Genomic DNA, 23,297 nt, shown 5'->3' on the forward strand with positions numbered 1-23,297 from the left:
TTTTATTATTTTTTTTTATGAAATTGAGTAAAACTTTCTAACATAATGTTAACGGTACAGTTCCTTCATAAAATCTCGGTATAGACAAAAGCTACAGTACACAGTGACCTTGAACACAAAGAAACAGTGAAGTGGAACAATACTAACGATTAATGGCCGAATGTGGGACGTTCAAACCCACTGTCAAGTCCTTCGCTTAAATAAAGAAGAAATAAACAATGATTTAATACACAGAATGAGCTAACTACCTATTAGTATGCGAGAAACATTCACTCACCTTTTTGTGTTCCCCGTCATTGATAGCGAGTAGATGCCTAGGTTTGACTGCTGACATAACTCTCCTCTATAGTTCATAGTACAACTGGCAACCTGAGAAGAACAAAGATTCAAGCCTTCAAAATTCTAAACGTAATTCCTAGATGAATTTACAAGATGTTAAGACCTAAGACATTACTTCGGGTTTGGGAAGACAAGTGAATCATGACTTTCCACCGACTGAGTGTGAATCATCCCCTCCCCATGACCCCTCACATGACAAACTTTAAATTCTCTCTCCATCTCTATTGTTCCTTCACATCACTTTCTCAATTTCACAATCTCACTTAATAAACATCTCCTTACCTTTCAGCTATACCTGAGAATGATCCTTAATTTCTTGTATTCAATTATCCAGCATTAAAAAGGCAGCCTAACAAACTCCTGCAGGGTCCCCATATCCTTAAGGTCAATCTTCTCTACGTAGTCTCAATTTTTATGAACATTTTTTTCTTGTAAGAGTATTGTATTGTACTGTATATACAGTACAGTATCTACAGTACTGTGTGTGTACCCTGTATTAGTTTTTCAATCTCCTATCCATAACCATAATCTAAACAGTTATACACCAATACTCAAGAAGATGTGCAAATTAATTTCTACATAAAGAGAGTACAGTACAGTATTTAAAAACAGTCATATTCAAGTACGATAATGTCCAGTCACATTAATGTCATACACAGTAGCTGTCAGACTAAATACTCTTCCCTACTGTGTATCTCTTACTAGAAATCCATTGTATCCTTTTTTGACAGTACAGTCGTGTAGTTTACAACCTACTGTACTAAGAATGTGCTTTAACTTTGTGTTTACAATGAAGTACTGTACACTTGTGAGAAAAGAGAGGAGAAAAAATAGTACAAATAATGCAAGACAGAAAAACGAGCACGAATAATGAGGCTGACAAACTGTGATGCATCATCAAGTGGAAATGCAGTGTGAGTGTGTGGGCAGAAAAGATAAGTCCATCAGTGGGAGAATGGACAAGTTTTCTACTTCTCCCATAACTACAAGTGGCCAAACTAAACTGGTACACCCCTAAATCTACTACAGGACAGATATTTATGTACCTGTATTAAAGCATACCTGAGAAGTTAACAACAGCTGTCAGTATCATCACAACTACAGTATTACAAAAACAATGGTTGTCTTATTATTATACCTATGATAAATGGTAATAAAAAAAATATATTTATTTCATTTATTTCTAATACTATAAAAATACTGCTTTCTTTTTGTTCTACAATACTGGCAAGACTGCTTTGGTAACCTCACCAGGATAACACAACCCAATTGAGACATGGTGTACAAGAAGCTGTGGACGATAATCCCACACACTCCTCCACATTCCTTCAGCCAAACTCCGATGATCAGAGGATTGGCAAACCTGGACTTTAAACTTTCATGAAATTTTATAAGGCACGAGACTAGACTCCATTTAAATCATAGTTACATTTGCTTTTATTCATTTCACAATTTGTCACACAGAAGTCCAGATATTTAACATCCTAGATAACTGATCCAGGATCAATAAGACTCTTTAAGACTCAAGCTGGATAATAGTAAACTCTGGCTCAAGAGGTCCCATATGATAAACAGTCTCATTATTGAAGTCCCAAATATATAGGTAAAGTGCATGAGATTTATGAAGTTATCAGTTGTGGCTTTTCGCCATGTTACATCATTTACAGTGCTATGACACAGTGTTGCTAAAAATGTTTAGCATCTACAGTTTGATTTCCTGAACAAAAACTGGATGAGGTTCAAACAAGACAAAACTGGTGCACACACTCAACTAATTAGCCAAATGAACACAGGTCAAAACTATACCATTAATACAATAAACCAAAAACCATGGTATTAACACATTACTGTACTGTGGTATAACTGTTACACATCTTCAATTTGTGGTATAGATGAGGGTTAACAAACTGTGAAATAATTATTTTCCCCCACAAGAAATTAACATATCAATCCAAACATGCCACAACAATGCTCACAATATGTTTTAGTGTGGTCACACTTCCATCACAAACGTTAATAACCAAATCACACAAAGGAATAATTAAAACAGGGACAATGTGAACTCAATTTACAAATAACTCCTTATAGTATCTGACCACATTCAGTAGTTAGTGCTGCATTCTTATTACCAAGATTGTACACAAAATTAATTTACCAAAGAATAATTTTTTTAGTTTTTGAAGGCATTCAACAGGGTTAAGTCAGACAATACTTTATATAAATGAACTGGCATTAACATTTTATCTTATATTTTAGGTAACGTACAGTATGTCTTCAGAAATCTACATTTTATCTTTTTTAATTCATTCTACACAACTTAACTCATATGGAACACTGACTTTCCCAAGTACAAGTTCCTACCACTTCACCCTTCCTCATTTAGATAAACAACCATCCTAGACAATCCTACAGTTGTATAGGTCAATCATTAGTGACATTAATTGAAAATATCTAAAAACCTTTTTTCTCAATTCATATACAGTAATATCACTTGGTCTTTGTTCTTACATTACTTCACTTTCCATGACACTCCTAAAGAAAAAGAGAGAAACTGATGATCCCACACACAATCTTAGCCACATACTGTACATAGATTCCCACAATAAAGCCAAGTTCATATTTCAGTTCTTTTCCAGTTGTTTCTCTAGGAAATTGAAGTATTTTTCATGATCTCAACTACAGCCAGAAATTGTTTGTTTACCACATTTAAAGATGAAAGACCCATTTTTCACGATCATCCTAAGTTTTATAAATATCAATATAAGGTATTTACTCAAGTCCATCACTGACTACAAAATCTGTACACAATGTTTAAAAATCTTCACGTTTCCCTACACACAGTAAAGTGAAACCTCCACATAACAGACTTCTCTTTCCAATAATCTGTTAGATGGAGGTTTCACATCAAATGAACCCTCAATACAATGGACATTCTTCTCCATATAGTCCATTAAATAGAGGTTTCACCATATTCAAAGGCCTACACTATTCTCAACCAAGAACAACATTCAAATTCCAATATTTTCTTCTAATTTCCCTGATAAAATAAAAACCCTGGTTGCTGTACTGTATATGAATATGATACTTCAAGGTGGTCATGAATTTAAGAACATATCCTTCTCATAGTACAGGACACTGTTACAGTGTACTGCATAACCAAATTTACAAAAGACCAACTACAGTACACTACAGTAATTAAGTAGGTTGTTATATGCTGTATATACTGTTTATTAATGACAGTTACAGGATACTCTAAAATTGCAAAAATGTCCTGCCACTGAAAAACAAAAGAAGCTGCACAATAGTAAAACTTACAGGTCAAACACTCCTGCTCAGATACATAGGCCCAGCCCTAACCATCAGGACTGGTATCTGTTAGGGCTGAATCTCAATCCTAATGGTACATTTAACCACACGTCTACACCATACAAAAGTATCACAAGCCGTGACTCCTAGCAAAAACTAATGAACAGTTACAGTGTGACTCAAAAGTTACCCTAATCTGAACATAAGAAACTTTAAGCAAATTATAAATAGACTAAAATTGATACACAGGAGGATACATTATTTGTAATTAAGTTTTCAGAAAAAATCCAAAGCACAAACAAGTTAAGAATGGCAGGTACACAGCGGCCTTTAGTACAGTATTACCAAGTGTTACACAAAAGATCAGCCTCAGGCAATATGACTTCGGTTCCATTCCCTAGAGCATTTTGGTTATCTCACTAAACTTTCTCTCGCCATCTAAGTATTGATAAACTTGTGATGGACAGTATTCACAAAACATGTTCTGGGTTAACATACAGACACATTATGGGTGAAGACAATACAGCACCTTTGGACCAAAACTTGCCACAAGGTAAAAAAAAATAAATGTAAAAAAGTTGTTGATGACTTGTCAACTATAATTTATCTTCTAATTGCTTAATCTTTTATAGTTTACAATTTTATTTATGTAGTCTGTAGAAACAGTATACAGTATATTGTATATAAAAATAATGAAAAATCATTTTAAGGTTCCTAAATGCTAAGTAATTTCAAATTCAATATCTTTTCATTTTTGTTTTTTTCAAGGACATGGAGGCAATTTCAGTGTCTAAACATTACAGCCAGCGAAGTTTTTATCCCTATATACTGTACTGAAAAAGATGTGGGGCCGAGCTTCAAAGTCCTCATCATGCTACAGATGATTCCCGAAATCATTTAAAAAAGGAATTTATCTTCGTACTGTACTGTATAATATTAGATCAGCCACATACAGTACACACTCACTGCAACATCTTTAAACAAATGCCTAAAAAATTTATTTTCCCCAACTCTCCTTTTAAGTGTTACAAATCACGAACCCCAACTGGGAACATTACTCAAATTCAAACATTTTCCAAATTTTCTCAGTAGGTTGGAAACCCTGTTAACTCAACAAAACTAGGACATCAACCAGGGTCTTGTGTAGGAGTCATGTACACAGTACAGTACTGGAACAAGACAAGTTGTAGTTGACACTGCACTTTTTATCAATAGCTTCATTAATTCGTTTTAATTGTCGTTAATACGATTATGTCTTGCTACTTTTCCATGGCATTAGACTAAGTGTTACTGAATTGGCTATACTGTACTTTACTTCATTACTTGATACAGTATATGCGTGACACTGTATATTGCTAACACTGACTGATTACACTTGAGACCATCAGTAACTGGCACTACAGTATTAAGCAAGAGTACATAGTCTTGTATATACAGGTACACCAATAACACCATAATATACAGAACAATTTACCAAAACATTCAAACTATAACCATTATTGTTTCTCTTTTGTATATGCAATATATTATGAGCAGGTGAATAAAGTAGTACTTTTATATATCAAATAAAAAATCATTATTATTTTCTACAATAGCAAGCCTTTTCCAGCTATGATACAAGGTGGTTCTAATCAGAGCAAACACACACTCTGCCTTTAACCATTGTCATTCATTATCTATTAACAGACATAACTTGAAAACATGGCTGACATGATTTGTGATAACTGTACAGTACTCTCAGTGAATACATCAACAGTACCTATAAATACTGCAGATCTTTGTTCTTCTAACCAGATGCTCCTGAGTTTCCTCTCCTCTGTAAAACTCACATCGGTGTCAACATTAGCTTATGGACGGAAATAATTTACAATGTATTAATAATAAACATACTATCACAATAATAAAGATCCAAACTTACAGAGGGTGAATCTAAAGTCCAGAATCATAGGAATATTTCGGTTTCAATTTTAATATACTGTACTGTACTGTACAGCATTAACTGTTCAAACACTATTAATTTCTGAAATAATGCTTTGATGAATGATTCTTAAAACTGACACAATTAAAAATATTAATTTCTGATTGCACAATAAATTTAAGTGTCCCAAAAGAAAATCAAAGTGTCAAAGTTAGATGTTCTGCAACGCTTACTTTCAAGAACTGATGTCGGTGGTCATCACAGCCTCACAGTTTGGTCAATTAACATAGATTGAAAAATAAAAATTCCTGTAATTCTGGACTTGTGAATCACCATATACGAGTACAATGGATGAGATTCAATTATTCCACTGATTGTTATTATTCTGTCTTACTAAATCATACACAGTTCTGCATATCTTAACCTTAGATATTATTTCACTCTTGCAAGCCAACATTTTCCCTTTTGTAGTCAACTTATCCCCTCTAGCTGCCATAAAAGATGTACTGTATTCCACTATGATCCACAACGAGGCCCCCAAGCTGTCTATATGTTTCTCCCAATCCCTTCATGGAACCCAACAGCACATTTAATCAGCTCCAACATCTCAGGTTTTTTGGGTATACAGTATTGAAATATATTGAAGATCTTAAACAAGATCAACATTGTAAACTCAAAGTTACCTGTGTCTACTGAGCTAGATAATGGCAACCAAACCAACAGACACTACTAGTACAATTGGTTATCCAGATTTTAACTGACGGGCAACACAATGCACATCCTTATAACACAATACAGTATAAGTTTCATGAACCCCAAAAAAAAAGCAAATTTGATACCCAGTAGTTTTAAATAAACTCCCCAGTGAAGATGAAAAAAAAAAGTTGGGAATATGAAAATCACCGAACCTGAGATGAAAGAAGTGTGGATAGAAGCAGTTCTTCACCATTCTAGGTAACATGCATGGTACAGTACACCAATTTCATATCTCCTATTGGGCCAAGTGACACACCAACTTCATATCTTTCAATATTTAGCACCTCTGTCAACATGTTACAGCACACACAGGCCATTATGATTATTTCATTACACATAATATACCTGCATAACATTACCCTCAAAACAAAACCACTTAAAGCTCAGCACATAATATAAAAGGCAATAATTTATGATATTGGGAGCACACTCGCTATAATGCAACATACATGATTGTTAGTCTGCATGATGCAGTCAAGAGCTGACCCAGCCTCTAAGTTTGAACATCCACCCAATCCATGACTTGGGGAGTCCTCCTTCTCTCTCTGAATGATCATTACTTGTGCAGTAATTGTATATTATTTGTTATATTTTGAATTTTGTAACAAATACAGGAATTAAGATTCATATCATAGTGAATCCTGCACATACTGTATTTTCTTATATATAATATTTTGGTAAACTTGTGATCTCATCACTTACTAAATCTACTTGTTTTTTTATAATAAGCATTGTAAAGCAATGTGAAGGTTAAGCATTCATTTTGTTTATGCATATGAGAGCTGAGGATAAGAACAACTAAAGGTGTATTTCTCTTTGTTGCCTTAATCTTCTCCTCTCAGGTTTCTGTAAACCTTTATATATTCTACAAAAATACAAAACAAGTGTAGTTATAGTAAACATATTTCTGGTGGGTGTTATAACATGATCAAACTAAGCATGGATCACACCCTGACAGTGTTAACCTTCCTCCCTAAACACATGTGTAGCTTCAGCATTTTAAAGGTAAGTATTAATCTACATAAAAATTTTCTGAAAATACCCACTGCATGACTGATAAGTAGCACCCATATCATTTCTGGAATAGAACTTTAAAATTATTGCTATTTCATGGTGACTGCTGAAAACTGCACCAGATGCCAACAATGAGAAGATCTTTGGTGTAGAGACAGGAACTGGTTCACATGAGTATGGCACTTACAGCACATACTCCCATTTAACTTTACCATACCTTGAAACTGCAATTATTTCAGCAGTTCCACAATTAACTTCAAATCAGAAAAAAATCAAACTAAATATTTTTTCTTAATTTTTGTTATTTAAACCAATTCCTATTAGGAAATTGTAATATATTCTAGATGAGCCTAAGATATCTCTAGTTACCTACAGTATATTAATATATAAGGCCCATATAAACTCAAGTGGGTACAAGTACAAAGGGTACAAACTGTGCATCACTACAGAGCAATATACAATCCCACTGCACAATGCAATGAAAGAAGAAGAAACATGTTCAGGAAACACAATAGTTCAAAATACTGTACTACCACAGTACTGTAACTGAACACTAGTACAGTGAGAATTTCCTTTATAAGTGAGAAGAAAATTTGAAGTTAAAGAAGTAAGAAAATACCTGAAAGTCTTTAGAAGCAAAAAAGAAAATAATGTTAATCATATTAACTTCTTGGCAATTATATATAATCAACCTCTAGGATGAACCTATAAGCTGCTCTGGCACTTGTTGTTCAGTAAAAGAATGCAAGCTACAGAAGGAGTAACTGAGTAAATCTCTTCTTAGATTTTGGGCAAAACTAATCCCCCGACCCAGATAGGGGTCTACCATACTAACTCCACAGGTCTGGTTAACTTAGGTTAGGTTAGGTTAGGTTCTGTACCCAATAATTAATCGGTCCCTGAAAATTTACCCTGGCATTACCTGAAAACCCACAGGTAAGAAGAGGAGTCAGATCATGCTACACAAACCCACTAAGAATTCTTGAACAAAACATTTCCTAATTATTGCTTCATGAAGAATGTAGTTTCTTTCTTTACTAGAAGTAACACTCTTGTATGAAACAAAATATGCATATGTTATAACAGCTACTGAATAACTGATCCAAGTACAAGAACTTTCAACTAAAAACAAATGATACCAAACTAAAAATCAAGAGTTTTCCAATTGTTTTAATAACCTGCATATCATTCATCCTTAACCAGTTATATACCAGATATTTTGTGAACTCTTATACTGGTACAATCTAATAAGAGCTGTCATTAACTACATATATTCCACATGGACATCATATAAAAAAGAAACAAAAAGATACTTCCTTTGGTCTTTCAACTATAATGCCACTACTAAATCATATCAGAAGTCTACAATGTGCTCTTCAGTGCAACAGTGCCCACTACAGTACTATTCAAGTGTGATCATGTATGGGTAAAGACCCTTTGTAAAAAATTAACTAAAATAGGTTTGAATGCTTACTGAAGGCTTCTGCAGAAGGGTAGGTTTCTTTAAGAAGAACATTTTCACTAAAGAACATCACCAAAGCTGAGTGCAAGGTCTCCTATACTGTAAGCCAAAGTGGTTGTCGTGACACTCGGTAAACATTTTCAAGTGACGAGGTCACACCCAGACGAGACGATGGTCAGAGTCGTTGAGAGTTCTTGGTACAGGTACATGGTTCCGATTTGGGAGGGAAGAGAAGTGACGCTCATCAAGAGTTGATGACGACTCACCCACCACCATTAAGCTGTAGGAGAACATGCACATATGGTAAGGCAGAGTTCAACACACAGACAGACATGAACACTCCAAGAACTACCAAAAGCACTGTGTTGCATTATTCATTCATTCCAACCTCTTAAATCAAGAAAATTCCCTGAGCCCATTAGTAAGTGATATGAAAATATAAAGGTGCACTTACCCCAGTGATAAATTACTCTTGAAACCTTTCACATTAAAGAAGTCCCATAACCCATAAATAAGTAAATTGTAAATGTAAGTATGTGCTTTGCCATTACAGTGCATTATACCAAACCAACCAAGCCATCTATGTCCAGAAACTGCCACGAATAAGATATTATATGAGTGTTATTTTCTGCACTTGTTATGAATACATATGTAGAGTTAAGAAGCCCCTAAAATTAGCATAGCATCTGACAAAGAGAGGAGGTGGATAAATACCCTAATCTGTATGCATCATTTCTTTGCACCAATTTAGCACACATCTAATGAAAATAATCTCTTGCTTTGAGTTCAGGACCCAGTTGATCTTACCTTAGAGGCTGTGGGTTACCGTTCATCTGCATGGATGTCTGTGTCTGTAATGTATCCTCCCTGATTGCACTGTCATCTATTCTTGGAACCACTGTGGTGGTGTCTGTGCTTCTAAAATTTTGGTTTACTTCTGGACTAGCATCACTCTCACTTGGTACCATAACATGTTGGTCCTTGTCTCTCTCGTAGTGATGCCTAGCGTCTCCGTGTCCGCTGTTTTGGTGCTCGGCAACAGCTTGCCTCGCAACTGCCTTAAACTGATTTGTATCGGGTGGAAGGACAGCACAGTTCCCTTCACTCTTCGTACTTCTGGTGGTGCTGCTGCCATTATTTACTGAAGATACTGATTTCTTTGGTTCCAAGTTGAGCTTCAATACACCTGGTGAGATATCAAATGATATATCATACTGTACAGTCTCAAGTAATCACACATGAAGACAACTATGAAAAATTCATATACAGTGGTCCCTCGGTTAACGAGCACAATCCGTTCTGGAAGGTTGCTCTTTAACCGAAAAACTCGTTAACCGAAACCATTGTTTCAATGGGTTTTTAGGTAATTGGTTCCAGCTCACCGAAAATTGCCTAAATTCAACAAAAAAGGTAGAAAAGTACACTTACTTTGAGGTGTGTATGTAGAAGGCTCCTGGATGATGATGATGATGGGAATTAGAATGGGGGTGGAGGAGGGAGAAGAGAAGGCATTGGGGTGGAAGAGAAGTCACCCCATGGTGCCATTTCACCCATAAAATTTTAGTTCTCTTGGTGCAATTCAAGATTATTTCCTTTAAATCAACACTGCACTGCATTATATATTGTCAATATGTAAAATAAATTTCAAAATGACCAATAATTTGCTTGGAAACACAGAAAAAAAGTGTTTAGTTGAAGAGAGTCTCAAGCAAGATGTTACCTCCACTGAAAACAGAGAGAGACTAACGCCTGTCTGGTGTGTTAACAGGCTGGATGGCACGCCAGAAACTAGTTTCTTTACCTTCAATTATGTTCAATAATTGTTAAAATGACTAAAAAAGTTGATATTAAACTTTTAAAATTATTGAATAGTATAAACTTCTTGATATTTACTAAAATAGTAAGAAATTTAAGCCCTAAAACCGATTACTGTATTGGCGGACTAATACTACAGCTGGTGGACTGCCAAATGCAAGCGAAAACATGTTGAAGTCGGCTCGTAAAAAACTCGTTAATCGAGGGATTGCTCGTTAACCGAAGTTAAGAATCTTATGGAAGGTAAATCGTTAACCAAAATCTCGTTAACCGAGGCGCTCGTTAACCGAGGGACCACTGTACTGTTCACTGGACATCCACACTATTTTTAGCACAGATTTTTTAAATACTGTAGAGTGCTGTACAATTGAATGGGAAAAATCTGTTTATTTACCCAGTGTTTTCTAACTAACACAAGAAATGAAAATACAGAACAAAATAGAAGTGTACCAGGAAGTTGTCATCATATATAATGTGATCCCTGCAGCTCAATCACTGCACAAAGTAAAGGTACTGCATCAAAGCATTATGAGTAATAATGAATACAATACAATTTATCACCCAATAAAGATGTATCTAGACAATGAAACATGGTGAAGACATCACTATACCATGGCCAATTTCCACAGTACTGTATTACTGTACAGTCAAAGAAGGGAAGAGGAGGGGCCAACTTTCAGCATTTAAACTTCATGTGAGAGACAACAGTTAGCTACAGTACACAACTCAGTAGCAGGGACATGTTGGCCTACACTCTTTTACCAAACACCTCTATGACCTACTCTTCAGACACAACTACCAGCATGTGGTGATTGTCACAGCTCACATAAAATTGCAAATTTTAAGAGTATAAAAAATGTGATGAATGTATACTGAAGGAATGGAGAGAGAGAGAGAGAGAAGATGGTGATATTGCATCTACACTTATTTGTACTGAGAAGGCAGCAGCCTACCACATTAACCCTTTTTTGATCTTCAAATACTTAAATTTAAGGAAGATTTGAAGAAAAACTTACTATCACTCCTCATTAGTGACTTGAGAGAGGCGATAAGTTCCCTGGCCCGGGATGCCAAGAAGTCAGAGGTGAGTGTACGTCCTCTCTCATGGCTTGCTGAGGCTACAGAATTATTATGGCTGGTTCCTGTTGCTGCAGATGCCACACAATGGGTGCTGAGAGCACGGCTCACCCTGAAATGTTTATGACTTCAATAAAACAAAAGGTATTTTCTAATAACACATCTTAATCTCAAATTTCAGAAAGTGCATTAAATACAACATTGAATGGTGTTAATTAACATGCATGAAGATGCTGCCATAGTCATCTTTAGCAAACTACAATCCTTTTTACCTTAAGGGTATCATTCATGAGTATGAGATGGATTTCCATGCCATGTTCATTTTGTAATCTCAGTACATGTGCTAGTACTGTACTGTACTGATATTTATCATTTGACATAAAACACCATTAAAGCAACAACTCCCCCAGGTTCCTGCACCCCAAGCCAAGGGCAAGCATATGCATGAAACCTTTGAGACAGACTTGGGTTATATAAAAGTGATAAACTAAGTTATATGGAGAGCTGGCCAGGGTTTACTTACCTGATATGAATGTACTGATATGAAAAAGATAGAATGCTTAAATATGAGTAAAATTCAAAAGTGCATGACAGGAAAGAGTGAAGACCAAGGAGATGGATGAATGGGTGGGAAAGGCACTACACGCAAGGAGGATGGACATCCATGAAGTAGTGGTGTGGGGGGATGATCAAAAAGTATGGCACCAAGTGTTTTATGGGGGTGGACTTGTTAATGTTAGGTGATGATATAATGAGAGAATGACTGATAGTAAATTGAAGTAAGAGTCTGTTCATTCTTGGTTCTGGTCACCCTGCAGGCCACGACTTACAAGAACAGGGGAAAAAAAGTCCTTACCTACGAGGATTTCCTGACTGAGTGGGAAGAGCCCACACACTTCCTGATTTTCGAACTGCATCTGAATTTCTTCTAATAGGTCCAAAAGTGTGGGAAGTAGAGCTTGGTAATAAGTCCGGAGACGGAAACTTTGGGTGTGCCAACCTATAAGGTGGATCTCCATCAACATCATCATCTGGTGACGTAGGAGTGATTGTGTGTAGAGACAGGGCAGGGCTTGTGATGGAGTTAAAGGAGGTAGTGGGGCTTGTAGCGGGACTTGTAGTTGTACTATGATTAGACGTCATATTCAAGGTAGAATTAACTGTGTGTAAGAAGTCCACTAGCTGCCGTGTTGCAGCCTCATATGTGTGACGACTACGTTCAGCCTGAAAAAAGAATATTTTTAGTCTACTGTAAACAAACCACACACAATGAGATCATAACGTTCCACTACTCATAAACGAAAATTTATGAATACTTTCCATGTCAATATTTCAAAATAAAGGATTGACCCTGGTATCCTGTTTCACTAACTGAGTCAGGAGAGGGCGACTCTTGTACATTCAGTAAGTCTACCAGGTTACACAACTCCAATCTTGTGACACAAATTTAAATGTCAAGTATATTAAAAAAATCCTAATATCCTTCAACTTCACACTGGAGTGCAATAACACACACACTTTATTATATGTATTCTTTTCAACCCTTTAAGGAGGAGTGTCGCACTTAGGCATTTTATTCTAGCTAATGCAAGATGATTTTATTCACTTAAGAGAAACCCTACTACTCAATGGCTTCTCAATGTCACACCACATATGTTTCACTTTTAACTATTATACAAAAATTTTATTCCACTTTTGACTCTCTCCGGCTCAACTCTTCAGATGAGTACATTACAGGCATTCAATTCTTATTAACAGCAAACATCTAACTTATTTATAACTTACTTGTCTCCACTGTACACACACAAGTACTACACCCAAGGAAGCAAGAGAGAAAAATGGGAATAATTAATAGAAATAAAGAAGATATAACAAGTCCACAATGTCATAATTCTCACATGTCCAAGTGATGATATGGTAACAATTGTGACTGTTGTACAAATTTCTTCACACTCAAGTTTAAGACTGATGAAATGGTACCAAGGGATAATTTATGGTGAAATGTGCTGAAGGTGTTCCAGAATATTGAGCCAACAACCACTAATACCTGATACAGTACAGATCTTATTTTCACTTCATATATTAACCAACATATGTTGAGATTGTATAAATGAAAAACAAACCAAAGAAGCTTTCTTACCTTATTGAGCTGTGCCGTCAGTAGCTGCACCTGCTGCTGTAACTTAGACACCTCTGGTGCAGAGTCACTTCCAGCAGACTGTGCTCCTGAGTGACTTATATTGCTTTTCAAACTTCGGTTATCAACTATTAGCCGTTGACACTCCTGTGCAGAATGATGTATAATATATTAATAACAAGGTCTCTTAATGTGGGCAGATATAACCTTCTGGCAAACTTCATACATATAAGCCTTTCTTTACTATGATGAAGGGGAGTTAGACAGGTGATGATCCCATGGCTTAGCATTCAGCAGCTAGCGAGTTAGCCCGACAGGATGTTTGTGCACTGAAGAGTTGTTCCATTATCAACAGACACACCTGACAGTGAATTAATTTTACTGCTGAATGAGAAGGGAGGAAACTGAAGCTCACCACACTAACTGGGAATCAAACTCAGGATCCTTCATATGAGAGCAGAATGATTAAACACTGATCTGTGGAGCCACAAACTGTACTCGTAGCTATAGTTTTACAGTAGTTTAAAACATAGAAACAGTAATACATGTTGAAACTTTTTATGACTCGCACAATTCTAGCTGTGGCACAAACTGAAGTCAGACCTCCAACCAGAAAGTAAACACTCACAACTACTAACCATTCTGATACGCAGTAGGTCCTCCTCCAGGCGCTGTATGGTGGTATCTCGGTCGGCTAACACCTCACATAGCTGTTCAATACGACCCTTAAGCTGTTCATGCTCCATGAACGAGCTCTCAACCTTTAAAAAAAAAAAAAAAAAAAAATGGTGAAGTTTACCATTAACTCCAGCTATCAGTACTAAGGTTAGGTTAGGTTAGTCAGTAGCTGATTTAATACCCCCATTATTCAGATCAAGTTTGTCCTTCATTGTACAGTGTTAGTAAAAGAGGAAACTGGAGTATCCGGAGAAAACCAGCGATGTTTGGTGAGGCCACAATGAATAAAACTCTTCTCACACCTGACCCCGGGACTGAACCTGGGATGCAGAGATGAGAGGCAAGCATGCTACCACAGTACTACCACTAGTGACAATATAATTTTGTTGCTTTAATATGCCTTGGTATTCAGATTTTAATATTTGCAAGTCATGAACAATCATGTTTTTCTGATGGAAACAAAGGTCAGATTCCATTAAAACAACGAAATGCATCAGACAAACCTATTCTTGTTAGTAGTTTCCGTGGCAGACAATTTCCAAATCTTTACCGTAAGCAGTACAGGAAAGATAATAATAAAGGAACAAATGTAAAAAAGGGAATACTGTCCAGTTCCTTGCAAAATGGAATCAGAGCAACACGACGGTTTCTTTCAGGATCTCTTAGGTCGTATATTGAAGATCGTTTCTTAGGCCAAAAATGCCACTCCTTACCTGGAGGACTGTGGTTCTAGTTTGGTTATAAAGATTCAAAACTAATGTCAAAGTTCACAGCTGAAAGTTAAGAAACATTTCTGAAAACCACCCAATCTGTCCAGCTTTACCTAAAGACAGGTAATTATATTTAAATTTGATAACTTTTTCAAAAGAAACCACTGGACAAAGTAGAAATAATAACAAAACCGAGAAAAATATATCTTTCACTGAATAATGTTTGACTGACAGAAAGAGTACACAAGAGGTCCGCTTCCCTTAACTTTGACATATAAATATACACCTCAGTATATGACATCAAACTATATGACCTTCTCAGAATCAAGCCATGAGACACATGTACAAACTACATTTACAGGTCCTTAGGATGTGCTGTATAGTGTATACCGTATATCACGGCCTATAAGGCGGCGGGGTGCATAAGACGCCCCCCCCAAATTTCCATTTAAAAAGTAGCTTTTGAGCTCTATTTGCTGTATAAGACCAGTACCCCAAATGTGACACTTACCCACTGACTCAGTAGTCCTTTACCAACCATCCTTGATTTTTTAAAATAAGGCCAATTCACTTCAAGTAATGTCATCAAATTATACTCGCTGGTGTAGTGTAAACACTAGTGACGTCACTGAAGCGTGGTGGGAGTGTTCCCTCGTCTGGGTGGTGTGACTATTTATACAACATGTGGTTAACAGCAACCACCGTATTCTAATTGTGATGTTTCATTAGGATTTGAGTGAAAAAGGTTACCAGTATGTACTTACTACATACATTTATTACACATATATATATATATATATATATATATATATATATATATATATATATATATATATATATATATATATATATATATATATATATATATATATATATATATATATATATATATATATATATATATATATATATATATATACTGAATATACTATGTACAAAAAATGAATGTTCAATGAATTATTTATGGTGCATTAGGGTACTAGCCACTTCTGATGGGCTATAAATAGCCTTCTTTATCTCCCCTACATCTCACCCTGAGCCAGACGGAAGGGTCTTGGTAAATAACATGTTTGCTTATTTTCCATTTACTTTAAATAAATTTACCGAATTATTTGTTTTATTTATTTATTTATAATATACTGTAATATATTAAACACACTGTAATTATTTTCTTTAATTTATAAACTGTTTTGCGACAAAGGAATGTTCTCCAGTAGTGTTTCATTAGGATTTGAGTGAAAAAATATTACGTACTTACACAATTGTTCCTCTTACTTTGACAACACAACATACATACAGTATATTATTTCTCAGTTTTGATCTTTTTTTTTAATTTTTGTATTTATTTATAGTTAGTTACTTAAAATAAGGCCAATTCACTTCAAGTAATGGCATCAAATATTACCAGCTGGTGTAGTGTAAACACTAGTGACGTCACTTGAGCGTCTGTAATTAACCGTCGATAGTTTCAAGAATTAATGCACTTTTCCTTTCTTGTCTCCTCACTGGCAAATGGGGGGGGCGTGGGGAGGGGTGTGTGATGATAGCTGTGTTTATTACAGGGGTATAAATCTCTTTTACGGTATGTTAGACAGGTTTATAATACATTTTTATTATTTTAATATACCGGTAATCTTAATTTGAATCCAGCTTGCCAAACGTAAGTTTCAGTATAAAATAATTAGTGGTAAGACCTTGTGAGTGGCTTACGATGTTTTCATCACCACTCTTGACACACTAAACCACAATATTTAAGAGGTAAGAATTTTAAACTTGGTGGTTTAGACGACCCCCTAACTTTGGGCAGATTTTTTTAATGTTCAAATTTCGTCTTATAGGCCGTGATATACGGTAGTACTGTACTAAACTTTCCCTAAAATCACACACACCAAAAAAAAAAAAATTAAATAAAATCAGAAATAAACACCAGGAAGAGACATACACAACCTAATGGCAATTATGTTAGTACATCTACATACATTTATAACCAAGTGAAAAAAAAGCACTCAAGCAACTAAGAAACTGAGTTCAGGTATTATAATTAGTTAATCCTGAAACAGCAGCAATCATTGGTGGAAGCTAGCTGTAAGCTCAGCAAACTTCATCTGAATGTTGTGTGTTCCTTTTGTTGTTCCGTTTTGCACATAGCAGGGAACATGAGACGGGAAATACTTAGCCGCCAATTAAGGGTTATTTACTCAGTGCTAGAATTTAAGAAACTGTACGGTAAATTCACTTACCGGAGCATCTTTATCTGGACCAAGTTGTGTCCCATGACCATTCAGAGACAATACATCCTGCTTCTTATTCCACTTTCCTCTCAGCTCTGAAATACAGTAGAAATAAAGTCATCCATTCTCTCTAAAAAAAGTATAGATCTATTCATAACAACACAGGCCTACGTTACCTGTGCATGGAAATATTTTAGACCCAACATTAATGTTAGGTAATTTGTAGTTGTTTTTTTCCTGTGAATTAGTTCTCATAAATAAATAGATTCCTCCTGGTAGAAAACACAGGACAGTATAAAAGCTGAGTACCGTACCTGCACTCGTCAATGATCAGAGAAATAGAAAAATAGGTACTGTACCAGTACAACACTGCTTGGTGACCGACATAATCCCACACCCACCATAGTCTAAAGGTGAGAATGATGACTTAAAACAAGAGAGTGCAAGAAATAAAAAGACTGCAGTATTTAAATGTGGCCAAAAACCATTGGCGGCAAGTAATTAGCATTAGAAAAGTAATTAAAATTTATGAATGTCATTTGGACAAGTAATTATACAGATATCAAATTGCAGACAACAAATAATCAGCACATTCAGGAGTAAATACAGTAAATACCGTACAGTATTGAGATTTTTAACCAAATCTATGAGATCAAGATTATGACCAAAAACACCCTTTCTCTCAGAATTGAAATATAATGTGTTTAACTACATAAGTACATCCAGAATACAGTATTTCTTTTTACTAAAGATATATTGTACCTGCGTGTGACTCCAACCAACCAACTACCCAAACAACAAAAATATATATGAACATTTTAAGCAACAAAGTGATTTAGGTACAATGTGTCTTCAAACCAATAAGCAGCTGTACTGATGCAATGACATACAGTAAATAATAAAATGATCTAGGGGTAAAATAAGGCTTACCTGAAAGATTGATGAGTTTCCTGCCATCATTAGTAGAGACAGACTTGTGCCAGTCCTGGAGAGAGAAACTTCCACCTTCACACAAACTATGGAGTCGCTCATATGGGACAAAAATATCCCCGTTCACTAACAGCTGCTGATATATGTCCGCAGGAACAACATTCAGGTCAGATTTTCCCAGCCCTGCCTGTTGGTCCTGTGCTTCCGGTACAATGTCTAGTGTGGTGGGAAGTGATGCTGACTCAGGGGTGGGAGGAGGTACAGTCTTATTGGCACTTGAATTTAGACTCAAAAATTTATCTTGATTAAGAGTTGACCGTTTTACTTGACTGGAATTTAAACTAAGGAATTCTTCATTTTTAAAGTAAAACTGTCCTTTCGGTGCAGAAATGAAAACCGGCAAACTTGCGCGTCTATAAGAATCGGCCAAAGATTTTGCATAGGAGCTTTTAAAGCTTCGTGATGGTGAGGATGTGAGAGCTGTATCTTTTAAGAAAGATATCTCAGATGCCGCTTCAAAATCCCCCTCTTCTTCCACCTCATCCTCTGGTGCTGGTGCCTTCTGTGTGTCATCTCCATTTTTGGCTCTGTCTTTCAGTTGTTCAACCTTCCATGCCTTATTTATACGAGGTTCTCCGTTAATCTCTCCTTCTTTATCTTCGAAGTGAATGGGACTGAGTCGAAATTCATTGTTTTCTGCAAAGCTTTGCTTGGTAAATGAAGGTGAATCAGTGGCATCTTGATCAGCAGAGGTGAATTGGGGCAAAGGTTGATCTGTGAGTGTATGGCCTACTTGGTCATTTATGCCTTTCTGTTGCCCATCCGTATCCATTCTGCATCATGAGCTCACTGTAATAAAAGATATATTTACAGTACTGTATATCAATCAGTATGTACAGTACAGTACAAAGTAAATAAAAATGTTTTCAATACACAAAATGGAAGCAGGAAAAAACAATGCATAATGGTAAATACAGAAAGAATATCATAACTGGATTACTAAATTTTGTCATATTTTCCCAGCACAGATAACTGACTTTTTAAATATTCTAAATATCCTTAATATTTTCAAAGGTAATTTTGTATGAAATTTGAACAAAATACATGAGACCTTAGTGTCAAAACGCTAAACTACATTATCTTTAATGAAAAATAATGCGTTTTATCGTAAAGATAGACTATATTTTTAAGGAAATGTATACCGTATAAGGGTGATTTAAAACATACGGGCACACTAAATAATAGTCTCGAAATTTCAAGAAAACAGTACGATGATTTTTCTCTTGAACAGCATTTCATATGTAATAACTCTTGCACTGAAGAACAACTTACCAGCTACTGTAACATTATATGATTTACTGGAGACAAAATGAACAAACCTAACCTACCTAACTTAACCTAATCTACTAACCTAACTTAACCTAAATGATTAACCTAACCTTCTAATCCAACCTAACCTAATCTTCTAATCAAAACTAACCCGACCTAATACTGTACCACTACAGAAGCAACAAAGTCAACAAACTAACTACAGTAATCACCATGAATCTCACTCTTAAATCCCGTGTACCTGTACTGGTCTTCTGCCGTTATTACTTTAAACCTACAGTACAATTTTCATGACTTCAGTAGTGCTTATCTGAACCACTGCTCCACAAGCTATCAAAGCTCTTAGCTAAAGGATGGATAATACTTGACAAGAGTGACCCAGCCTTATCAGTAACATGATGTAATTTCTCCATATAGTATAATCTTTCTTACCTTGAGAAATAAAAAACAATATCAAAATGTAGGAGGAATGAGTTTTGCATCATTTCACTTTCATGATTTTATTATTATTTTTTTTTTCATAGGAGGATCTGCCTCTGCTGGCTATGTTTACTTTCCCATTGCTCAGTGACTAGATACCTACTAACAACCTTAAGGTAAAGTCAGCAAAATATTATTCTGCACCCCTGGGTGCGATGGCTCTCACAAGGAACACTGCGAGACTGACGCCATGTATTGGTAAGGTTGGCACCTCTGATTGTAGGATTCATTGTAAACTAATGTGCTGTTATTACTTATATCATGTGTAGTAACCACAGAGAAATTATCAGGAATACATATAAAACCCATAGCACTTAAACCAGATAATGTCATAGCATAATACATATACTATAGTACAGCAGTACAGTACTACGTTTAGTCACCAACATACGGTAGGCATGGCAGGCACTCTAGAAACTGAGGTGCTGTATAGGAATTTCACGTACTATGAGATACAACAAAATTGTGAAAATAATCATGATTATAACCACTATCTGAGAAAGTGATGAGAAGTGGCATAATATAAGACCTCAACCAGAAAAACAATACCAAACATTCGTAACGTAGGACAGTTAGTTACAATATTACGCATAGGTAACAGAGCTACTGGATATATGCGAGTTAAGAAACGAGCTACATCATACCTATTTAATATGTCACAATATATGATAAGAATAGGGGGTTGACCGGGGGTAACTGGTAGTAAAATTCACAAGGCAAAAGCATTGTCAGTTTCATTTAACACAGTGTAGCAAAGAATTTTGCCAGAGGAAGTGTGCTCGTTTAAGAAAATGTAATGAATCTGTTAGAAACGAAGCAGTTTCCATCTGCTAAGGGCAGACCATCAAGGCAAACAGGAGGAGTTGTAATGGCAATTGAATTTGACATTTTGATTATTTTATAAATATAGTTATACGATGTTAACTGCTCTATTGGCATCTTGTAACACATTGTGCACACAGACACTGAAACACCTTGTGGTAAATACTGTCTACAGAGTAACTGGCAACTCAGGAAGCCAGGGCTACCAACATCCACTTTGACTCATGAGTGTTTTCATAATTCTTGGTCCGGTGTGTCATACTGTAGGAACCCGTAAAGGTGCACAATAATATTTTGCTAACTGTACAACAGGTCCAGGAAAAAATAACCCAAGTTTATCTTAATATAAATGCTCGGAAAGATTTCTTAACTAATTGCATAAACTTTCATGGAAGTTAATTTTCCCTAACTGTTTCTATAAGATCAACTTATTTAAACTGTGTGGCAGGCTTAAATGATATATGGTATACAGTAAACACTATATACTGTACTAAATTAATCTTGGTTGGTTCATTTTAAGTCCGGTAAATGACAAAATATAGCAGTACAGTAGAGTATGTGATACATTTTTGGGGAAAGTTCTTGTGAATGAAACAAAGTGTTCCGGAAGAAAACACTGGAGATATGGCGTCCGCGCATGGGCATAGAATAGTGTTCAGGATGGAAAATAAAAAGGGGAATGCAATTTGTGGTAAAATTATCGTTTCGGTCATCCACCTATTTGAAATGAAGGTCAGGATCGTTCAAAACACACAAAAAATCATCGGAAAAATAATAATTTCAACCAAACCTAACCTAACATAACCTCACTGGATGACCAAAATAATAATACCCAAATTGTTCCTCCTTCGAACTTTATGGGGCACTTCATGAGGTAAGAAGATGGTTAACATGCAACATTCTCTTCCACTAGTAACCATTTGTGAATGTCTCAATGTATTTATAAAAACTAAGAATAAGAATATATGAAAAAATATTACAAAACCTGCGACATATATACGAGATAAACAATAAATCATCAAAAATTGTAATCAAACACCTGATTACAAAGCCAGGACATGAATAATGAGCCTGGCAGAGTGCTAAAGGAAAGTTAGGTGTCAAAACGTGGTATTAATTCTTCACGATTTTACTCCTTTACCTTAAACAATACCATCTAGCAGGGTGGACTGATACTGTCAGTGTCCAACAATACCTGAGTAACATTTCTGCTATTGACTGGCGATTGGACGATATGCAAATGCCTCAGAGGTTATCCACACACAGTCTATGAACAGTTTACTCATACTCAAACTGTCTGACCACACACAGAAGTATATGATAGATTAGGTAGAGTTAGATGTTCTATATTGACAATCCATTCTCTCGTTGCCAACAAACACAATTGGACAAAGAAACAGTCTGACACTAATAAGACACAAGTAAACACGTTACATTACCTTCACTACCACTCCCAGCATCTGATAAACACCTTAGAGGGCATCAAACTAGCAGTGAAGGGTCCTGACTGACAGCCACCCAGATGACGACATATACTGTGGTCTCTGGCCAAAGTTTCACCAACCGCAGGTAATTAATCACTTATTCAATTTGATTACTTAAAAATAAATCTAATTAATGATCTTGTACGGTTCTAGAAATTATCTCGAGGAATATTAGTATATGAAGAACATTAAATAATAGACTTACTAAAGAAGGGATATATTGTCTCATTGTTTGGGACAGTTCAGTCTGGTCTGGGGGTAAAACAACAACAAAGACGCTGATTGGCTGACACCGGAAGGCTGACTAACGACAGGCGCAACTGTAATAATGATAAATGTCTATTTTAACCTCTCTTACCCACAGATAATGTAGGTCGTTTCCTTTTCACTCATCAAACCTCTGCTTCCTGGAATTATTCCGTTATTTCCACTGCAGGTTTTTGCTGGTGTACACTGCAGAGTCTCAACAATGGCAGATGCATTTGTACAGCAATTGTAGAAAAAAGTGCGTACAGTACTGCTAGGTCTTGTTCAATTGTTAAGTGGATTAGCGTTTGTTTTTATTCCTATATAATCTTATGAAAGACATACTTTCTAAAAAGAACTTCTACATTATTAAACGGCCAAACTAGCCATAACGGGCACATCCGCCTAAGACAACCGGATGTTGGACCAGACATGCGAAAGCATATCATTATCACAACTTCTATAGTTTAATTGAACTATAGCAGCATTACGCGCCATACAGTAAACTAGCAATAATAGCAGATATTTCCATAGTCCTTATCTTCGCCATCTTAATTCTCATT

At 35.9% G+C, this 23,297-nt stretch overlaps 1 protein-coding gene across 3 annotated transcripts; it reads right to left on the reverse strand.

Moving 5' to 3' along the window:
- Nucleotides 1–256: 256 nt before the first annotated feature.
- On the reverse strand, nt 257–22,773 carry LOC121860613. Of its 3 annotated transcripts, XR_006087898.1 has the most exons (10): nt 22,694–22,773; nt 18,374–19,222; nt 17,453–17,538; nt 14,463–14,585; nt 13,828–13,971; nt 12,544–12,911; nt 11,627–11,799; nt 9,603–9,981; nt 8,808–9,075; nt 257–369 (listed from the first exon to the last, which is right to left on the reverse strand). XR_006087898.1 is itself a non-coding variant. In XM_042357838.1 (9 exons), the coding sequence occupies exons 2-9, from the start codon at nt 19,203–19,205 to the stop codon at nt 8,949–8,951; spliced, it is 2,232 nt and encodes a 743-aa protein (XP_042213772.1). In that variant the 5' UTR covers nt 19,206–19,222; nt 22,694–22,773; the 3' UTR covers nt 1,505–8,948. The 3 variants fall into 3 exon arrangements, 2 of the variants coding, with proteins under 2 accessions (XP_042213772.1, XP_042213773.1); XM_042357838.1 differs by lacking the exon at nt 257–369 and having other exon boundaries at nt 1,505–9,075; XM_042357839.1 differs by lacking the exons at nt 257–369; nt 22,694–22,773 and adding an exon at nt 22,444–22,562 and having other exon boundaries at nt 1,505–9,075.
- Between the last annotated feature and the right edge of the window lie 524 nt (nt 22,774–23,297).

The sequence above is a fragment of the Homarus americanus genome, unplaced genomic scaffold (assembly GCF_018991925.1).
Source record: "Homarus americanus isolate GMGI-L3 unplaced genomic scaffold, GMGI_Hamer_2.0 scaffold11150, whole genome shotgun sequence".
In the NCBI taxonomy this organism is placed as follows: domain Eukaryota; kingdom Metazoa; phylum Arthropoda; class Malacostraca; order Decapoda; family Nephropidae; genus Homarus; species Homarus americanus.